At 36.8% G+C, this 18,732-nt stretch overlaps 1 protein-coding gene across 4 annotated transcripts in view; it reads right to left on the bottom strand.

Moving 5' to 3' along the window:
• The window catches only part of Mpdz (multiple PDZ domain crumbs cell polarity complex component), a 161,504-nt gene that overhangs the window by 123,377 nt on the left and 19,395 nt on the right, over positions 1 to 18,732 (bottom strand). For all 4 annotated transcript variants that reach the window (XM_042686636.1, XM_042686637.1, XM_042686635.1 and 1 more), the window contains exons 2-3: positions 13,677 to 13,749; positions 10,022 to 10,188 (exon numbers count right to left, since the gene is read on the bottom strand). In XM_042686636.1, the coding sequence (XP_042542570.1) occupies positions 10,022 to 10,188; positions 13,677 to 13,692 (183 nt within the window). In that variant the 5' untranslated portion in view covers positions 13,693 to 13,749. The remainder of the gene's footprint in view (positions 1 to 10,021; positions 10,189 to 13,676; positions 13,750 to 18,732) is intronic.

An 18,732-nucleotide genomic window follows, 5' to 3' on the forward strand; every position in this document is an offset into this window, starting at 1 on the left:
AGGAGGAGGAGGAGGAGGAGAAGGAGGAGGAGAAGGAGGAGGAGAAGGAGGAGGAGAAGGAGGAGGAGAAGGAGAAGGAGAAGGAGAAGGAGAAGGAGAAGGAGAAGAATACTATCAAAAGATGCTGAAACTGTCAACAAAAAGCAGGGACATAAAAATTAAGTAAATTGAACCATTTATAATTCAATTTCAAATTGCAATCCATTTAAATGCAATTTAAATTACTGTTTTACAGTATGACTTAAAATACCTACTATTTTAAATCACTACTTAAAATAGTAATTTTTAAAAGCAATTTAAAAAATTTAGACAAACACCATGTTAAGAATTTTAGTGGTTTTCCTATCACCATAGAAAGTACAATTGATTCAATATTAACAATCAACTTAGAGAAAAGTGAAGATAAAATAAGTCCTATGGACAAATATTATGTGGAAATGGACAAATGAAGACCGTTGTTATTTTGCCAGTCTTCCTCCATTCCACTGGTATCACTTCTACCTTCTATCATAAAACTATTTCTGTAGGAAGAAAAATCTTTTTGTGCATGTTTACCAGTACTGTTTTAGTTGTGTGTGTGTGTGTGTGTGTGTGTGTGTGTGTGTGTGTGTGTGTGTGTGTGTGTGTGTGTGTGTGTGTGTGTGTGTGTGTTTTGTGCTCTCACTTTTGACATCTAAAAATAAAATAAATGTAAGCAATTATCAGAGCTCCTGATTCTGCTACTTAAGGCACAATGTCTCAATATTTTTACTATGAATCAATCTTAGTAATCTTATACATCTAGCTTTACAGAATAGACTTCAGGCATGCCCCAGGACAGTATATGTGTTCTAGCTAACATCCCCTGCTTAGTCAGATATTCTAAAATAATGCTTTGCGGCACAGGTTTTCCTTTCATCTCTAGGGGATGCTACCTCATGTGTCCCTCCGCACAAAAGCTGTAACTAAATTAGGATGTAATGCTGTATTCTTAGTATTAGGAAAATAAAAAGAAGCATTTTTGAAGACTAATTCATGTATTTTATAATCATATAAAAGATGTTACTTACCAAAATTCTATAAAAATCTTTATCTTAATTGGTACAGTTTTACCATAACAAAAATATGGAGAAAAGAAATTTAAAAAGCATTTCTAAATATTATATTTAATAGAAGAGTTAGAGGAGGTAATATACCTTCCCAGAAAGTTGAAAGCAAAAGAATAAAACCAACAATAAAAATCCTACCTCAGCAAGTCCTTCATGGCCTGAGCGTAGTGTCCTTCCCTCCCAATATCTCACAAGTATCTAATTGCTTTGACAACAGAGATCTGTGTGTGGCTCTGAACCAGAGTTTTCTCAATCTCACACAGCAGACATATTGTCAGGAGGGAGGGAGTGCTACGTTGCACATTGAAGTTGAGGGTGTTATCCCTGAAATTTTGTCTTCCTCCAGTTAGTCCATATTGTATAGAACAGTAGCTTTCAGGATGTGCTTGTAAGAGTCAATTTAAAAGATAGTTCTGAGGCCTGTAAAGTAATTAAAAGCTGGACATTTTGCATCTCCTCCCCAACTTTACATCTGCATTCTTTGATCTGAGCCATTCCCTCCTATAGTCACTTTATATCTTTATGATAGAACATTACAGATCCTAAGTTGAAATATCTGTTGTATTTCTTGAGGTTCTAGTGTACATTATCTAAAAGAAGTTAAGAGCAAAGAAGAGAGCCATGTGCCAGTGGCTCTTGCCTGTAAGCTTACCTAGTTGGGAGGCAGGGAGTGGAAGTCAGAAAAGATATAATTTACTGATAAACACTTATGACAAAAGGTAAACTGTTCTTCAAACAAGGCAATGCCATCTTTGCATTACCTTAAAGAGTACAGCCAAATGCTAGAGACCACCTGCCAATTCTTCATAAACAAAGACTGAACTAATGGTCAGCCAGGTCATACCTGTGACTTGAGATTGTTTTAACTATGCTTTAACTATGTTTTAACCTTCCTCACTCTCTGCCCCAATTCTTCCTGTTTAATCTGAGGCCAATTTCTGTACCCCAGATGACTGGAAATGTTATGTAATATTGTCTTCCCATGCCATGCTCATGCTATGTAATAAATCTCCTTTCTCTCACCTTCACCATATCTCTTTACTTGACATAAGGAGGCCAGTGACTAGATCTAATGTACGATCCCTGGGGGTCTAAAACCCAAGTTTCATGCTTTACCTTGAGAGACTCACTTTTTTTAAACATAGTTTGCTGGATTTGGGGTGCAAATGCTAGGGCAAAACAACATCTGCATCTTGTTTGTGCAAGTAAACAATCATCATCTGTCCAGCACAAATCATGATGTTAACTAGTAACTTATTGACACATAAGATTACCCACCTGGGCATATCAAATCAAATTAGATAAACCAGGTCCATGAACTTATCAAATACACCAGACCAGCAAATGATGCAACCTCTTCATCTGGGCCCTCTAAATGGAGAAGACCTAACACCAAAGTAACAGCAGCATTTAGTGACCCATCATCAGGGCACCAGGTGCATGCATCCAAGATCAACAAGCAAAGGGCTCCAAACAGCTCAGCACCATCTCTATGACTGACAAGACTCACTGGAATTGCTAGCCCTGAGAACCACTGAACCAGATCTGCTCTGTGTTGCCTATGTGCTACAATGGCTCTAACTGGCTTGTTGTGTACTATCTTGTCTAACCGTGTGACTTGATTCTCTTTTCATTCCTATCAGATCTCTCGCCTTCAGCAAGATAGAGAATCCTACAGAGCTTATGAACCTTCCTTTATTTCCTATGTTCTATTTTCTTCTCTTATAATTTATTCCATTATGATTGATTTTAGGTGTTTAACGAAGGTTTATTAATAAATGAACATGAGTCTGTTATAAAAATGTTTATGTAGTTGGGCGCCAATGGCTCACACCTGTAATCCTAGCTACTCAGGAGGCTGAGATCTGAGGATCAAGGTTCAAAGCCAACCCGAGCAAGAAAGGGCAAGAAAGTCCCTGAAACTCTTACCTCCAATTAACCACCAGAAAAACGGAAGTGGTGCTGTGGCACTGAAGAGCTGAGGGACAGCACCCACGCCCAGAGTTCAAGCCCCATGACCAAATAAATAAATAAAGTGTTTATGTGATAAGCCTACCATAGCCAATTTGACTCACTAAATAATCTCTTAAAATGAACAACATGTAACCCTTTGGCTATTTTATCCTCTTTTTTTTACCTTTTTAAAATATATTTTTATTATCTTTAAATAGTTGTACAAAGGAGCTGCTATTCAACAAAGCAGTTTATGAATACAATGCAGTTTATGATCAATGTCACACACACCCCTTTTTTTGCCTTTGCTCCCAAGACCCTGAAATTTAATGATATTCACAGTCTTAGTAAGTCAAGGTTGTTGGTATCTCTGTGATATTCTTATGCTTGCCCTCAGAAGGTGATCAAATTCTTTTCTGGAATGTGAACATGTGAAACTTTACAAAAATACAAAACAAAAATGTTGATCATACAATGATGTCATTCTAAGAATAACTTTTTAAAGATTTAACTAATCAACAATGAATAATTATTTAAAGAGATGTCATAATTTTCCAAAGAAATATTTGGCTTATATTGTGCTTACACGGCATCTATTTGAAATGGTATAAGCCAAAATTTTGTGAAGAATAATGAACAAGCCAACCTAAAAATATTAAATAAAAACAATACAACAGAATATTTCAGAAAGGCTGGAGATCATTGACAAGAAGATCTCCTGAGTATTCTGTGCCCTGAGGCTCATTTCACAAACAAGCAGCTTTTGTAACCTAGTTATCCACATCATTTCTCCAGTGTTAGGATTGGCCTCTGTTGCATAGCTTAAAAAAAATCTTGGCAATGTCAATTTGTAAACATTGCTCCCCAAATTTCTATCAAAACTAGAATTCTAAATCACAGTTTTCTACTAAGCATTTAGGGCAAGAAGATTAATTTAGTGCCTGTGGGTCAGTTCAAAAGGCCAGGAAATTAATTCATCAGGCAAATAGCACCCACCTGTACTGGACTGGAGAAACTTTACAGTATAAATATGCAAATACAATATCCTCAAGGCTGACAAGTTTCCATTATTAAATAGCTAACGTGTTTATTTTCCCCACAATAGCTGGATTTTTGTCATGAATACTCATTACGCCCTGTAGTTATTAGCAGAGATGACTAGGTGACAGTGAGGACACTAATTGAAAATTTGCATTTGACAGATCATTGACACACCGTCACAGTTCTATTTTTTCCTCTTCACTTAAACAGAAGTCGTGCAATAGGAAATGAACTGGAGCTATTAGAGATTATTCAGGTTTAATAGCACACATCCTTTTAGCTGGCGGTTAGAACAATGCACAATGTGGCAGAGTTAAACGGAGGCATCAATTATACTCTCAGACCTGTTAATATTTTTGACAATATTTAAATAGCACATCCCTTCAGGGCATGGCTTTTTTGCCCTCTCTGTTACACACCTGTCAAGTGTTTAATTTGCCAAAGGGAAACAGTTTGATTTCTAAGGGCAGTCTTAGTACCGAAGAAGCAAATTGGAAAAAATTAAACATTACTGAATAGAAGTAATGAGAAGGATCTGAGAGGGAAAAAAATTGTAGGCTTAATTCAACATGACATGTCAGCATCTGTCGTTAATGCAACAATATGATCCTGTTCTACAATATGCTGCTATACCTTGGGTGTTTCCACTATTCATTCTTTTTGCTTCTCTGACAAGAGAATGGTGGAGGGAAAGAACTGGAGGGATAGAATGTGCTCATGGCCATAAGGGATGGAAACAGTAACTTAACCTACTATGCTTATAAAATTATACATGTGAAAGTATAAGATAATATAAGCTAGCCACTGCCCAGATTTCTGTAGCCATGTGTAAAAGCATGAAACAAATTTCATTCCTTGGATGTACTAATTAATTACTACATTATAAAGATTAATACATTAGCTGTGTGAGGCTCATTCCTATAATACTACATTACTCAGAAAGCTGAGATCTGAGAATCAATTCGAAGACAATTTTGGCAGACAAATCTTTGAGACATTTATCTCAACTACCCAGCAAAAGAAAAACAAAAGTGGATATGGAGCTAAATTGGTAGAGTGCCAGCTATGAGGAAAAAAAAAGCTAAACTGGCCCTGAGTTCCAGTATACACACACACACACACACATACTCTCTCTCTCTCTAAAAACATAGTGAATTAGCAATTGGTAAGTCTAACATGTCTAAGAATGTTCTAGACTGTTTACATTTCATTCTTAAAATAGGCCTGGTGCATCCTAGCTATTTGGGAGGCAGTAATTGGGAGTCATGGTTCAAGGTCATCTCAGGCAGAAAAGTTCCCAAGACTCCTCACTCAATGAAAGGATCCATCACATCCATCCCAGGGGACCAGGTGGAGGCAGGCAAGCACAGGAGAAAGATTATTACAAGGTTTATTAGAGAAGCCGTATTTCCCTCAGAGAGGGAGCACATAGCACCCTCCACAATCTAGGTAGCAGCAAGTCTGGGGGTAGGAAGTGAGGTAGACTGAAGCTCAGGTGGGTCTAGGCAGAGAGAGGGAAGGGCCAGCTATATGGCGGGAACTCCAGGGCTGGGAGAAGCTCAGGTCTGTATGGAGCTGAGGACCAAAGGTGGGCATAATGCTTACACTCAATAGCTGGGCAAAGTGGTACATACCTATTAATCTAGCTACAGAGGAAACAGTGACTGGGCACAGGACCTATCATCTACAGCTACCTAGGTTAGAACAAGTATTAGGACTACAGACCAACCAGAGCAAGCATAAGAAATCCTACCTCATAAAAACAGTCAAGGCAGCTGGGTTCTTGGTGGCCTATAATCCTAGCTATTCAGGAAGTTCATAGCCAGCTGAAGCAGGAAAGTTCATGGGACTCTTATCTCCAATAAACTTCTAAAAAGCCATTAGTGGAACTGTGGCTCAAGTGCTGGAGCATTAGCCTTGAGCAAAAAACTTCAGCTACAGTGCCTAGTCCTTAAGTTCAAGCTCTAGGACTGGCACAAAAAGACAAAAACAAAACAGCCAAGGCAAAATCATGTCAGAGGTATGACTCAAGTAGTAGTAGACTTTGCAAATACAGGGCCTTGAATTCAATCCCCAGTAACAAAAAGAAAATTTTTTTGGTCAGTTGTGGGGCTTGAACTGTGTCCCTGAGCTCTTCAGCTCAAGGCGAGCGCTCTACCACTTGAGCCACAGCACCACTTATGGTTTTCAAGTGGTTTATTGGAGCTAAGAGTCTCAGGGACTTTCCTGTCCAGGCTGGCTTTGAACCGTGATCCTCAGATCTCAGCCTCCTGAATAGCTAGGATTACAGGCAGCTCAAAAAAATTTTTTTAAATAAACTTAAAATAGAAAATAATAGATTTTGAATTTTTGCTATAGTCAATACCAAAAAAACCTAGCAAATAAATGAATTAGCTATGAATGGGAAAGAAAAGTTATCAAAAAGTTATAAAAATTCAAAGTCTTGGCATCTAGGGATCTAGTTTCTAGCCTATAGGAAGATAGAAAAAATGCACAGACTAACATTCTTTCCTTTTCCAAAAATGGTAGAATGGTGCCAAGAAAACTCAAACTTAACTCTGACTCTACCTTTATAAACAAGTCACTTAACCTCTCTAGGTCATGGTGACAAACAGGGCACAATGAATGGTCTTTTTCAATATCAGTATTCTGTATGAACAGTGATGAGGAAAAAGTCCAAAGACATGCAAATGCAAGACATGCCCAGATAATCCAAGCACCCAAATATTCTTAGGGCCTGGATCCTCCTTCCATATGCTGGTCCTTTTATCACACAAGATTGGCACAAATACTGTTCCCCTTTCATGAGACTGGCTAGCAGATAATGTCAACAGCGAACATATTCAGCTTGTGGTATATCCTAACATATTAGTTGGTACTCTTTTTGTTTCAATTTTCTTCTCATTCTAATCATATTTTCACAAAATACTATAAGAGGAGACAACATATGTCCAACTTCTTTATGATTTGAGAGGAACAGATAATTTTTCATATCATATTATACTCAGGATACAGGTTTCTCCACAAATCTGGCTAGGTCATTCTGAAAATCAGTTTTGAAAAACAATCTTTTCAGCAACTTGCAAGGGGATTACCATAAGTAAACAAACAAACAAAATCCTCCTTCCTGTGCTTCAGGGCCTCACGCTCTTGCTTAGCTTCCTACATCCCCCAAGGCTGGCACTCTACCACTTGAGCCAAATCTCCCCCTCTGGCTTTTTGCTAGTTAATTGCAATAAGACACGTTTGTATTTGTCTTGTTGGACTGGCTTTAAAACTTAGTCCTCAGATATTATGCAGCCATTAGAAATGACAAAATAATGACATTTGCAGGGAAATGGATGGAGCTAGAAGGAATCATGTTGAGCGAGGTAAGCCAAGAGCAAAGAGACAAATGGTACATGGTTTCCCTGATAAGTGGATGCTAAATCCAAAATGTTAGGTGATACGACAAAACTAACAGGACTTAAGAAACAAAGAACTCCCACTCATCTGGTCAAACCACTACTAAATATCCCCATGATCACATGTATGGTGTATAACATGTGTACACCATTATATGTTATAGACTGTGATAGACAATTTGCTCCAGGAAAGTTAGAATGAACTTGTGACTTTAAATGAGCATCATTATTCCACAATACTGTGAAATTCGGGAAATTATGTAATCACTTAATCACAATCAAAAAAAAAAAAAAAGAACCTCGGGGAAGGTAGGGAGGGAAGGGATGGTAGGGGGAAAACAATGGAGGGGGTAACAATGCTCAATAGGAAGTGTACTCATTACCTTACTCATATAACTGTAACCCTCTGTATAATAGCTTTACAATAAAAAAAAGAAAAAAAAGAATTACAGTAAATATAACAGAAGAGGCAGAATTAAGGAAATAAATTATACATTGTCTCGTTCATCTTTAAGACCCTTCTAAGCTACTTGTCCTTGCCTTCCCTTGTAGCTGTCTGTTAAGCTACTTGTTACCCCTATAGGATTCCTTCACCAGCCAAAGTACACTACTTGAGCCCTGAACTTCTAGTCAACGACTCTCATTTTGATCCAATCTTTACAAGCTAATCTATATATGTTTTTAAATTACAAAGATATTTAGACATCATCTTTTATAACCCTCTCATATGTAATTGAAGCATGTGAAGACTAATTCATGATGGAGCTGGAGATAGAATCTATCATAAAGCTCTCTTCTTTGTCCAGAGACCGGATGATTGAATTTTAAAGATAATTTGCAAAGCCTATACAAAACACTCTGTTCCAGGCCAGGATAGATGTACTTCTCATACAAATTAAATCTTTCAATGCAAAAACAAAAAACAAAAAAAAAACTTAGTCCTCAGATCTCAGCCTCCTAAGTAGCTAGAGTTACAGGCATGAGCCACTGGCATCCAGCTAAGAAAAACACCTTTTTAAACTCATAGTCATGACTTTTTAGAATTGTTAAGTAGAAAGTCACTGTAGAGAAATATTTTTGAAGCCAGAAATGGGTGGCTCATATCTATAATCCTAGCTACTTGGAAAGCTGAGAATGTGGAGACCATGGTTTGAGGCCAACCCCAGCAGAAAAAAAATTCATCAGAGCCATTCTCAACTAAGATCTAGACTTAGTAGCAGTGTGCCTGCTATCCTAGCTACTGAGAATGAACGAAAATCATGGCTGGAAGTATAATTCAGTGGTAAAAAATGCCTGCTTAGCAAGTGTAAGGCCATGAATTCAAAGGCCTAGCACTGCCAAACACAAAAATAATGAAATAAAGTATTTGTGTGTGTGTGTGTGTGTGTGTGTGTGTACGCGCGCATACGCGCGTGTAAATACGTATCTCTTTTGTTTGGTTTGGTGGTTTTTAAAGTTTAATTTTATTGTAAAAGTTAAGTATTTTTTAAGATACTTCTTAATTTACTTCTTTTGGAGGGGTTACAAAAATATATATCTAGACTAATAATCTACATGACATTAAACAAATTCCTTCTCTATAACTACTATTCGTTCTTTTGCATTTGGTACAATTTTGGAGTTTTAAATAGGACCTTTTTTTTTTTTACTGAATTATGAAATTAAGTCTTCAAGTTTCATTTTGAACCTTGTAGGGCTGAATATTTGCTAGCAAGTCTTCCATAACTATAAAATTAATGCTAAAAACATGAGTATGAATACTAACTTGAAGGCATAATTAGATTGACTTCAAACCTCATGAGTATACGAACTGTTTTATTTCTTTTTTAAACCTGAGACATGGTGATTAAATGAAGTAAGTTCAAAGAACATCTGACTTTAGTTTTCATTCTGTCATTGTGAGATGTTTCAACTTCAATATAAATGCTCTAACTTCTTAATGCTCATAATTTTTACAGGAAAAAAAAAAAACATGGTGTTACATTTAGAAGTTCTAATGTTTATCACCATCTGATGCTGTCATGGAAGCAATTGCTACTTACACTCTTTTAAGAAGTGAGAATTGCAATTCCTCTAACTGATGACAATGTAATTATTCCTTTTACTGTCAAAACAGAGGTGATTTCCTTTCCTCACACACATGATTACATATGCAAATCCGAGCTTATCTACAATCTTCTGAGTGTACTGTTTGAATCTGAATGAGCAGATCACATGATCGGTGCAGCTTAGTGAGGAAGTCAAGTCTACAGCCATCCACCCCAAACATTTGTATCATCCCTTCTTCTGCAGGAACTCATTCTCCAGCTTCCAGAGCTTTCAACACAATGTCATGTCTTCTACAACATACAGCAACAACCATTACAAAAATAACTAGGAGAGAAAAAGCCACAGCAAATCTGAATGTCTTATTTGGAGGATTAAATGTTTTCATTAACTATTCATTAAAGCATATATCAGCCTTTAGAAAAACAGGAGCTTTCAACAAGGTCTGGGCCATGCTGTGAATACCCACATGGGTAAGTGATACCCTACCTGGTCCTTCAGCTGCTGTATAGAAGTCTGAAGATTCAGAATCTGGCTGAAGAGTGGACTCTGCAGAACTGACTTCAGAAGGCTCAGTTTTTCTTCATTTGCTACATCCCCACGTTCTCGTAGCTTGGCTTGCAAGCGCTCTGCTGCCTGCAGGGCTCGGTTTTTGTCTATTCCAAAGAGCAGCACTAATCAATTACACATTCAAGTCAAAAGATACATGTTAAACCTATGGATACTCTTAACACTATTCATCTGGACTGTACAAAATAGTCTTTTTTTACTATGTACAAAGTGGGTCTAAAGTACAAAATATTTTAATGCAGTACAAAATACAAAAACACTTTTTAATACTTTATTTTTTCTTCAAAATTAAATTGCATATTTGCATATACTTCATATCAATACAAATAAGGGGAGAATAAACATGCTGTTCTAACTATGTCCTTCAAACCTTCAAGTCTCTTATAGAAAAACGTATGTGAAAGCAGGACACTGAGCACATCATATGTTACATGCAACTGTAAGGCCATAGAAACTTATTCACATGACAGATACTTGAATTCCAATGTCAGCTGCTTTATAAAAATACATAAAACTAAATAATCTGTGATCTCAGAAATGTGGATATTTTCCTTTAAAAAAAGATATGTCAAATTTTATCTAAACAAAGAAAAATTAGTAACATAATTAACTCACTAATAGGTAGATATGGATAACATCACCAATGAATGACAACATCTAAAATATAATGATATCATACAGGAGGGAGCAAAGCATCCTAAAATAGAAAATGAAAATGTGGTATATATAGACAATGGAATTCTATACGTCCATCAGAAAGAATGACATCACCCCATTTGTTATGAAATGGAAAGACTTGGAAAAAATTATATTAAGTGAAGTAAGCCAGGCCCAAAGCAACATAGGTCCCATGGTTTCCCTTATTTGCAATAACTAGTATATATCTGACTCAAGCAGAAAAGGTCAGATAAGTTGATGTTAGGGGAATGAACCCCAATATAAGTATTCAAATGTTTGTTTTTTTTCCTTTCATGCAATTGTTTCTCACATATTTATAAAATGATTTCTATGATGCTTTGGATGTCCCTCCCCCACAGTATAACCCATGCTTTCACTGTATTTGATGTTGGTATAATTTGTGGAGAGGAAGGGAAAAAAACAAATCGTTTAACTAGGGATACAGGTGGACCCATTGCAACAATGAGGTGTACAAGTCGTTATGGCGAAAAACGAACTTAACAACTTTGGTGAGGGGTGGGGGGAGGATAGGGTGGGAAGAGGAGAGGAGTATGGGAAGGGATGGGAGGGGGAAACAAAGAGGAGGCAACAATGCTTGATAAGAAATGTACTCGTTATCTTGCCCATGTAATTGTAACTCCTCTGTACGGTATTTTTACAATAAAAATAATAATAATTAGCAAGGAAAAAAAAGAAAATGTATTAAGAAGCATTACATAAATCAGTCTTTTAGAGACACTTCTTCTGAAAAGAGAAAAGAGGAAAGAGGGTAATTGAGGGATACATGTGATTAAAATATGCCCTATGCAAGTATGGTAGTGTCGAGATGAAATACACCACTTTGAACAATTAATATACAGTAATTAAAATATTTAAAAACTACTTAAAACTAGAAATGCCTTCCCCCAAAATTAAATCACATATTTACATATGCTTCAAACCAATTCAACTAAGTTTTAAGCACCTTATGAGTCAGGTACAACGTTATAGAAAGTGTTTTTAATCAATATATTTCAATGGTCCTAATGTCATACATGCATGCTTCTATTTAACTTCCTGCACAGGCTCATGCCTAGAATGCAGTTCACCTATTTGTGGCTTTGAATCATTTGACAGGTTGGTACCACTGCACACTGCTTCTCTCTGTGGAGATAGAACCTATTAGGCTATCTGTAAGGACTATCCTAGAATTATATTCTTCCCGATCTTAGCCTCCCACATAGCTTCAGATGACATGAATGCACTACTGCTAACCTAGCAGTAGTGGGTTAAGAAAGGGTCACACAGACTTTTCTGCCCAGACCAGCCTCCAGTCAGAGCATCCTGAGTAGCTAGGGTTACAAGTATAAGCTTTTGTTTGGTTTTGTTCTATGGAGAGTATTGAGATATATATGCCCAATGCATTCATGATAATGAGTACATCTAATAAAATATATTTGCCATATAATGGTAATCAACAAGTGACAATTATTACCAGAGATAATTTCTATAGCACCCAATACCCAATTATACAGAAATACGGTAATTGAAATGACAACTGATCTTGATCCTGAGTTCACTTACATAAGCAGATTAAAATGAGCCATATTTACTCATGCAGAATTTTTATCCTAAAGATACATATGATAGTATTATTCTGGGCCATATATCCATGGTAACTGAGTATTACTCATTTTCATACCAATTCTTAGAAGGTGTGCAAGCAACTTGGTAATGGCTAACAGAATAAAGCTTTAAGAATCAGTGATTTATGTAATTTTACACTTTTCTTTCCTTTCCACTTTCTAATGAGGAACTTTCCTATATAGATTGGTAGTCTTTATAGTATATGACTTCAATTTAAAATGAGTAATGGAGGAAAAGTGCATCCAAGCATTTCAATGATCAGAATAAAACTGGGAACAAAAACTCACATTATCACCAAAATAGCACTTTTTCCATTTATTGCCACCAACTTTCCCTCTACACCTCACAGTCTGCAGCTGTTAAGAAACCAGCCTGAATCATTTATGTGCCAGAGTGACATGCAGATACTTTCCAATGGTCATACTCAAACAGTATGAGTAGAGGCAAGGTGTCCAACAGTTACAGGTACGTACCACACCTGACATACCTGTAAATGGCTCTATAAAGTAATGTTTCTAAAGCTCAAAAATAGTGGGATAAAAGATGAGCCCATGAAACTGCATGAAAAGTTTGTTGGTAGGTTTGTTATTACTCTTTTTATCTAATAAAAGCAAGAAGTCAGTAGTATCTCACCAACACAACTACAAGAACTGTGGCCTTTTCTCAGGATTAAAACTACTAAAGCACTGTTAAGCACTGGAGCTCACGCCTGTAATCCTAGCTACACAGGAGACTGAGATCTGGGGATTACAATTCAATTTGAAGCCAGCCAAGGCCGGAAAATCCATGACATTGTTTTCCCCAATAAGCTACTCAAAGCCAGACGTGGCACAGAGGCTCAAATGGTAGCCTTAAGCAAAAAACGACTCTCAGGAATGGCACCCAGGCCATCATGATTCAAGCCCAAGGCCCAACATACACACACACAGACACACAGACACACACAGACACATAGACACACACACAAAGACACACTGACACACATGACACGGAACTTTTAACTTTCTGGGGCCATCCAGAAAGAAACAACCAAAGCTGGTTCATTAATTAGAATTGGGCTTATATTAAACCCCATGATTAATAAAATAGCTCATACTTACTTTTGCTTACAGTGATTTGTTTTTATAACACTTCAAATGAAATTGTCCAAATACAGAGATGGTAAAATGTTAGTAGATAAAAATTTTTAAATCTAAGTTACTATAGATAGAATCTTCCATGGAAATCTTATCATATTTAAAGATGTCCAATAAAAAAAGAATAGTCTTACCTACGGTTTCCAACATATTTTTCAAAGTTCAATGTTCTTCTATAATGATTAAAACAGTGACTGAAACAAAACGCTGGGAAGAAAAGAAATGAAATGGAATGATTACATTTTATTCTAAAACTCAATACCTTTTACCATTATAATCCTGATTTAACTTAATATAGTTCTCTTTATGGACAAAAATAATCACTTTAAAATTCATTCAAAATCATATTGTCATTCCTACAACACTTGGATAAGGAGAAAAGCAAAATTTCTGTTCTAAAAAAGATGGCAGAAACATTTCCTAAGGATCTTCTTAGCACAGACCACTGTGCTCCTGAAATAATATATATAGTTCCTTAACAGAGAATATAGAGTGTACTTGAGTCTATATAAGAAATTCTGTGGGCAAAGATGTAAAAAAATACATTGTATTCTTGACCCCAAATGACCAGTCTTAAGTGGGAAGCCAACAGACATATATTACTTAGAAATGAAGCAAGCCTCCAAAGCATAACTATGAACCTCTATAATGTCTAAGTCCTGGGCTAATAAATGAATAAAAGAGAACACAGTGTTAATTTTTTCAATTTTCAAAATACCTTTTTAACTGTAATGTTCTCCTCATTCCCATTCAAAAACACTCTTAATTTCAACCTATACATACCTTTCTCTAAGCTTAGTGCTTAACTAGTCTCCTAAGTACAGAGATCTGCACTACTAATGTCCATACACTGAGCATTTCTGTTTGATGTGAACATTATTCTGCACAACAGTCTCCATCGATGCATCTATCCTTTGCCTCACAGAAAAGCCCCAGTCATTAGGAAGTCAGTCAATTATTCTTCCAGTAAAGAAAAGGCATCTACCAACATACATTCTCATTCTTCAACTTGAAAATGATAAGGCCATTTCTCTGAGAAAGTAAGTTGGTCTCTGTTACCTTTTTGTGGTAAGAAAAGGAAAAAAAAGAAATATATGATAGAGATGATGATGAGCACAGCACATCATGCCAGCAAGTTTTGCTTTGGGTAAAAAGAGAGAACAACAATTACTGGCTTTCCTTATCCCAATTTAGAACACACCACTAAAAATACCAGCTTCACTGCAAAAAGGAAAATAACTCAACTACTAACACTTTTTTGGGGGGGAGGGTCTGGTCGTAGGGCCTGAACTCTGGGCCTGGGCGCTGTCCCTCAGCTCTTCAGCTCAAAGCTAGCGCTCTACCACTTGAGCCATACCACCACTTCTGGATTTTTTTTTTTGCTTAGTGGTACTGAGGAATCGAACCCAGGGCCTCATGCATGCAAGGCAAGCGCTCTACCACTGAGCCACTTTCCCAGCCTTAACACTTATTTTTAAAAGATGCATGGTATCTAGAAAAGTTCTAACCAGGATTTGGAAGCCAGAGAACACTTAGCCCTCAGTAAGGAGACAAGAATCTCCCTCAGCTTCCTAGAACATTAACTGACTCTATGATAAATTGACTCTTGTGATAATTAAGATAACATATGGTTATTTTCAGTACATAGCGTAATATATAATTGTAAAATACATTTTCTTAATCAATGCTTAGCTTATATGGATAAGCATTGTGAGGCAAAACATAAGAGAGCTTTAAAAAATGGCAATATGTTTATTATTTACAGGGAAAACCTAATTCTCCTCCAAAAAAATAGCTTACTATTTAATACCCTCTCAAAAATATTCTTAGCTGGGTGCTGGTGGCTCACTCCCTATAATCCCAGCAACTCAGGCTCTGATTCTCTATTAACCATCAAAAAGCTGGAAGTGAAGCTGTGGCTCAAATGGAAGAGTACTCGTCTTGAGCAAAAAGCTCAGGGCCCTAAATTCAAGTTCCAGAACCCAAACCAATAAATAAATAAATACTGTAGATATAGATAGATAGATAGATAGATAGATACTGTATATAGATAGATATACTCTTAATTTTGTAACACTAACAATCAGATTTAGGGCCTCAATCACATTAGGCAAGTACTTTATCACTGAACTACATGTCCAATCCCAAAAAATATTAACTATGAAAAATTTAAAAATAAAAGTAAAGCTGGGTGCCGGTGGCTCACACCTGTAATCCTCGCTTCTCAGGAGGCTGAGATCTGAGGATCATGCTTCAAAGCCAGCCCAGGCAGGAAAGTTCATGAGACTCTTATCTCTAATTAACCACCAGAAAAACTGGAAATGGTGCCGCGGGTCAAGTGGTAGAGTACTTGCCTTGAACTGAAGAGTTCAGGGACAGCGCCCAGACCCAGAGTTCAAGCTCCATGACCAACACGCCCCCCCCACCAAAAAAAAGTAAAGATACCCTAATATAGGAAAGACAGGTCTGCTGAGGTAGCATATGAATTTTAAGGTAATGCCTACTGATACATGAACTGTTTGGGGAAGAAAGTAGAGTATGAAGCTCCCATTTGAAAAAACACAGCTGTCCAAAGGACAACCATAACTCAGTTATGAAGAAACATGCTTACCTGTTCCTTCCTCTGTTACCTGTAACCTCTCTCCAAGAAACACAAATAAGGATTTTTTTAAAGCTGATTTAGAAGTTTGTATCCAGATGACAAGGGAGGAGGCAACAATGCTTGATAAGAAATGTACTCATTACCTTGCTTACGTAACTGTAACCCCTCCTCTGTACAGTATTTTCACAATAAAAAACTTATTTTAAAAAAAGATGTTTGTACCCAGATGAAAGAAAGCATTATTACTGTGGGTTCTATTTCAGTGATTCTTAAAAATGAAAAAAAAAGCACAGCTTCATTTATTCTGCTCTAATGTCTCTAAATAAAAACATAGCTTTTGAATTTTCCAGGACATTTGACCATCAGCAACCTTGACAAAAAGTTCAAAAGAGAATTATGCTTTTTTGTGTTCTAGCCCAAAATTTCATTTCTAATCACAAACACACTTACCTGTTATCAGAGAACTTTTTTTTTTTTTTGGGTCCGGTCGTGGGGCCTGAACTCTGGGCCTGAGCGCTGTCCCTCAGCTCTTCAGCTCAAGGCTATCGCTCTACCACTTGAGCCACAGCGCCACTTCCGGCTTTTTTCTTTTTTGCTTATGTGGTGCTGAGGAATCGAACCCAGGGCCTCAGGCATGCAAGGCAAGCGCTCTACCACTGAGCCATCTTCCCAGCCCTCAGAGAACTTTTGAAGTGGAGAAATAGAATCTATTCTTGAGCTACAGCCATGAATTCCTTTCTCCCTTTCATCCTTTACTATCACTTGTCCCTTTACCCATCTCTACACTATAAGGAAATATAAGGGAACCTGGGTAATAAAAGCAGGCCACAGCCAACAGACAAATCCTAAAGGATATCCAACAACATGTCTGTCATCCAAATTCTAATGCTTTTTCCTGGGCATGAATGAATGACACTGGTGACAAGGGTGAACCAGAGGGGCAGTAAAAACAAGGGATGGGCAGGGAAAAGCATGAAATCATCAACACTAACTCTGGGACAAAGGCAACAATCATCATACACAGAACCTACCACATACTGGGCACTAATGCACTCATGTTATTCAATTACATTGTTTAATCCTCATACCGTCTACTTGCTTTACACAGGAAGAAGCCAGCATACATGGGTAAAAGGCTAAGGTCACGCCATCATAAATAACAGAGCCCAGGTTTGAAAACAGGAAGTTTGGTTGCAAAGTTCACAACTTAACTTCTACTAGGAAGATTCACTTTGCCACTCTTTCCTCTTTCTGAATTCAAAATTGCCTTTATGGCAATTTTATGGTCTTGCCCTACACAAGATGAAACCAAAGGAAGAAATTCAGTCCTGAAGTCAATGAAGTCTGAAATGAAACAAAACAATACAGACATGCCACCCAGCCAAATGTCCATACCAGGTCTCAACAAGTCAGAATTAACTAATTTGGAAAACATTTTTCAAGTCTGTCAAAGAAAAACAGTAATGTTTTTATGTTATGTTACATTATGTTCATATATGTTTAAATAAATCAATATAAAATTCAAGATTTTAAGAAAAGATTCTTAAGAGAAAGCAAGTGTCTTTAACTTAATATCCAAAGTATAGTTGAACCCACAGTTGTTAAATTTCACAATACTAAAATCTCTCAACTAAATGCATTAAGAATATCCAATGTTAAAGAAGCATTAGTTCCCTATTATCTACTGTTCATGTATTCTACTTGTGGTCCTATCACTATTTGGTTTATAAATGAACCCAAAATCTGTTTTAATAACCACGTGCTCAAAAGACACATCAGTATTAGTTTAACTTATTCAGTATCTAATAGATAGACTAATCTCAGGAACAGGAACTATCAGTACCTTGCTCTCTCAAATATGCTTGAGGTCTGCTCTATTTTCCAGATAAGACATCAGCGTTAAGAAGAGGTTGAGATCTTACTTAAGATCACAAAGACAGTAAATGATGGAAGCTAGACTTGAACCCAATGCTAACTGACTGCAAAGCCCACACTGTTAGCACCCTACCCCCCATTTTCTTTTTCTTTTCTTTTTCTTTGATAGGATCTCAATATAAAGCCCAGTCTGGCCACAAATTAACTCTGTGGCCCTGAAACTTGTAAACCTTTTGCCTGCGAGCCAAAGTTTAGGATTACTGGCTGTGCCACTCCACTCAGCTCTATTCTGTATTTTCCATATTGTCTTGCAAAGAAACAAAAACAAACCAAAACAAAATCGCTTAGCAGAAATATATTGTCCAAAAAAACCCACCCATTTTTATATATTCAACATAATGATTTACTTTTACTCCATCATAAGACATTCATAAACTTTTTTAAATTTTTTATTGTAAAGATACTATATAGAGGGTTACAGTTACATGAGTAAGGTAATGAGTACACTTCCTATTGAGCATTGTTACCCCCTCCATTGTTTTCCCCCTACTATCCCTTCCCTTCTTTTTTTTTTTAATTGTGATTAAGTGATTACATAATTTCCCAAATTTCACAGTATTGTGGAATAATGATGCTCATTTAAAGTCACAAGTTCATTCTAACTTTCCTGGAGCAAATTGTCTATCACAGTCTATAACATATAACGGTGTACA

Source organism: Dipodomys spectabilis, unplaced genomic scaffold (genome assembly GCF_019054845.1).
Source record: "Dipodomys spectabilis isolate Male_0828 unplaced genomic scaffold, ASM1905484v1 ptg000098l, whole genome shotgun sequence".
Lineage (NCBI taxonomy): Eukaryota > Metazoa > Chordata > Mammalia > Rodentia > Heteromyidae > Dipodomys > Dipodomys spectabilis.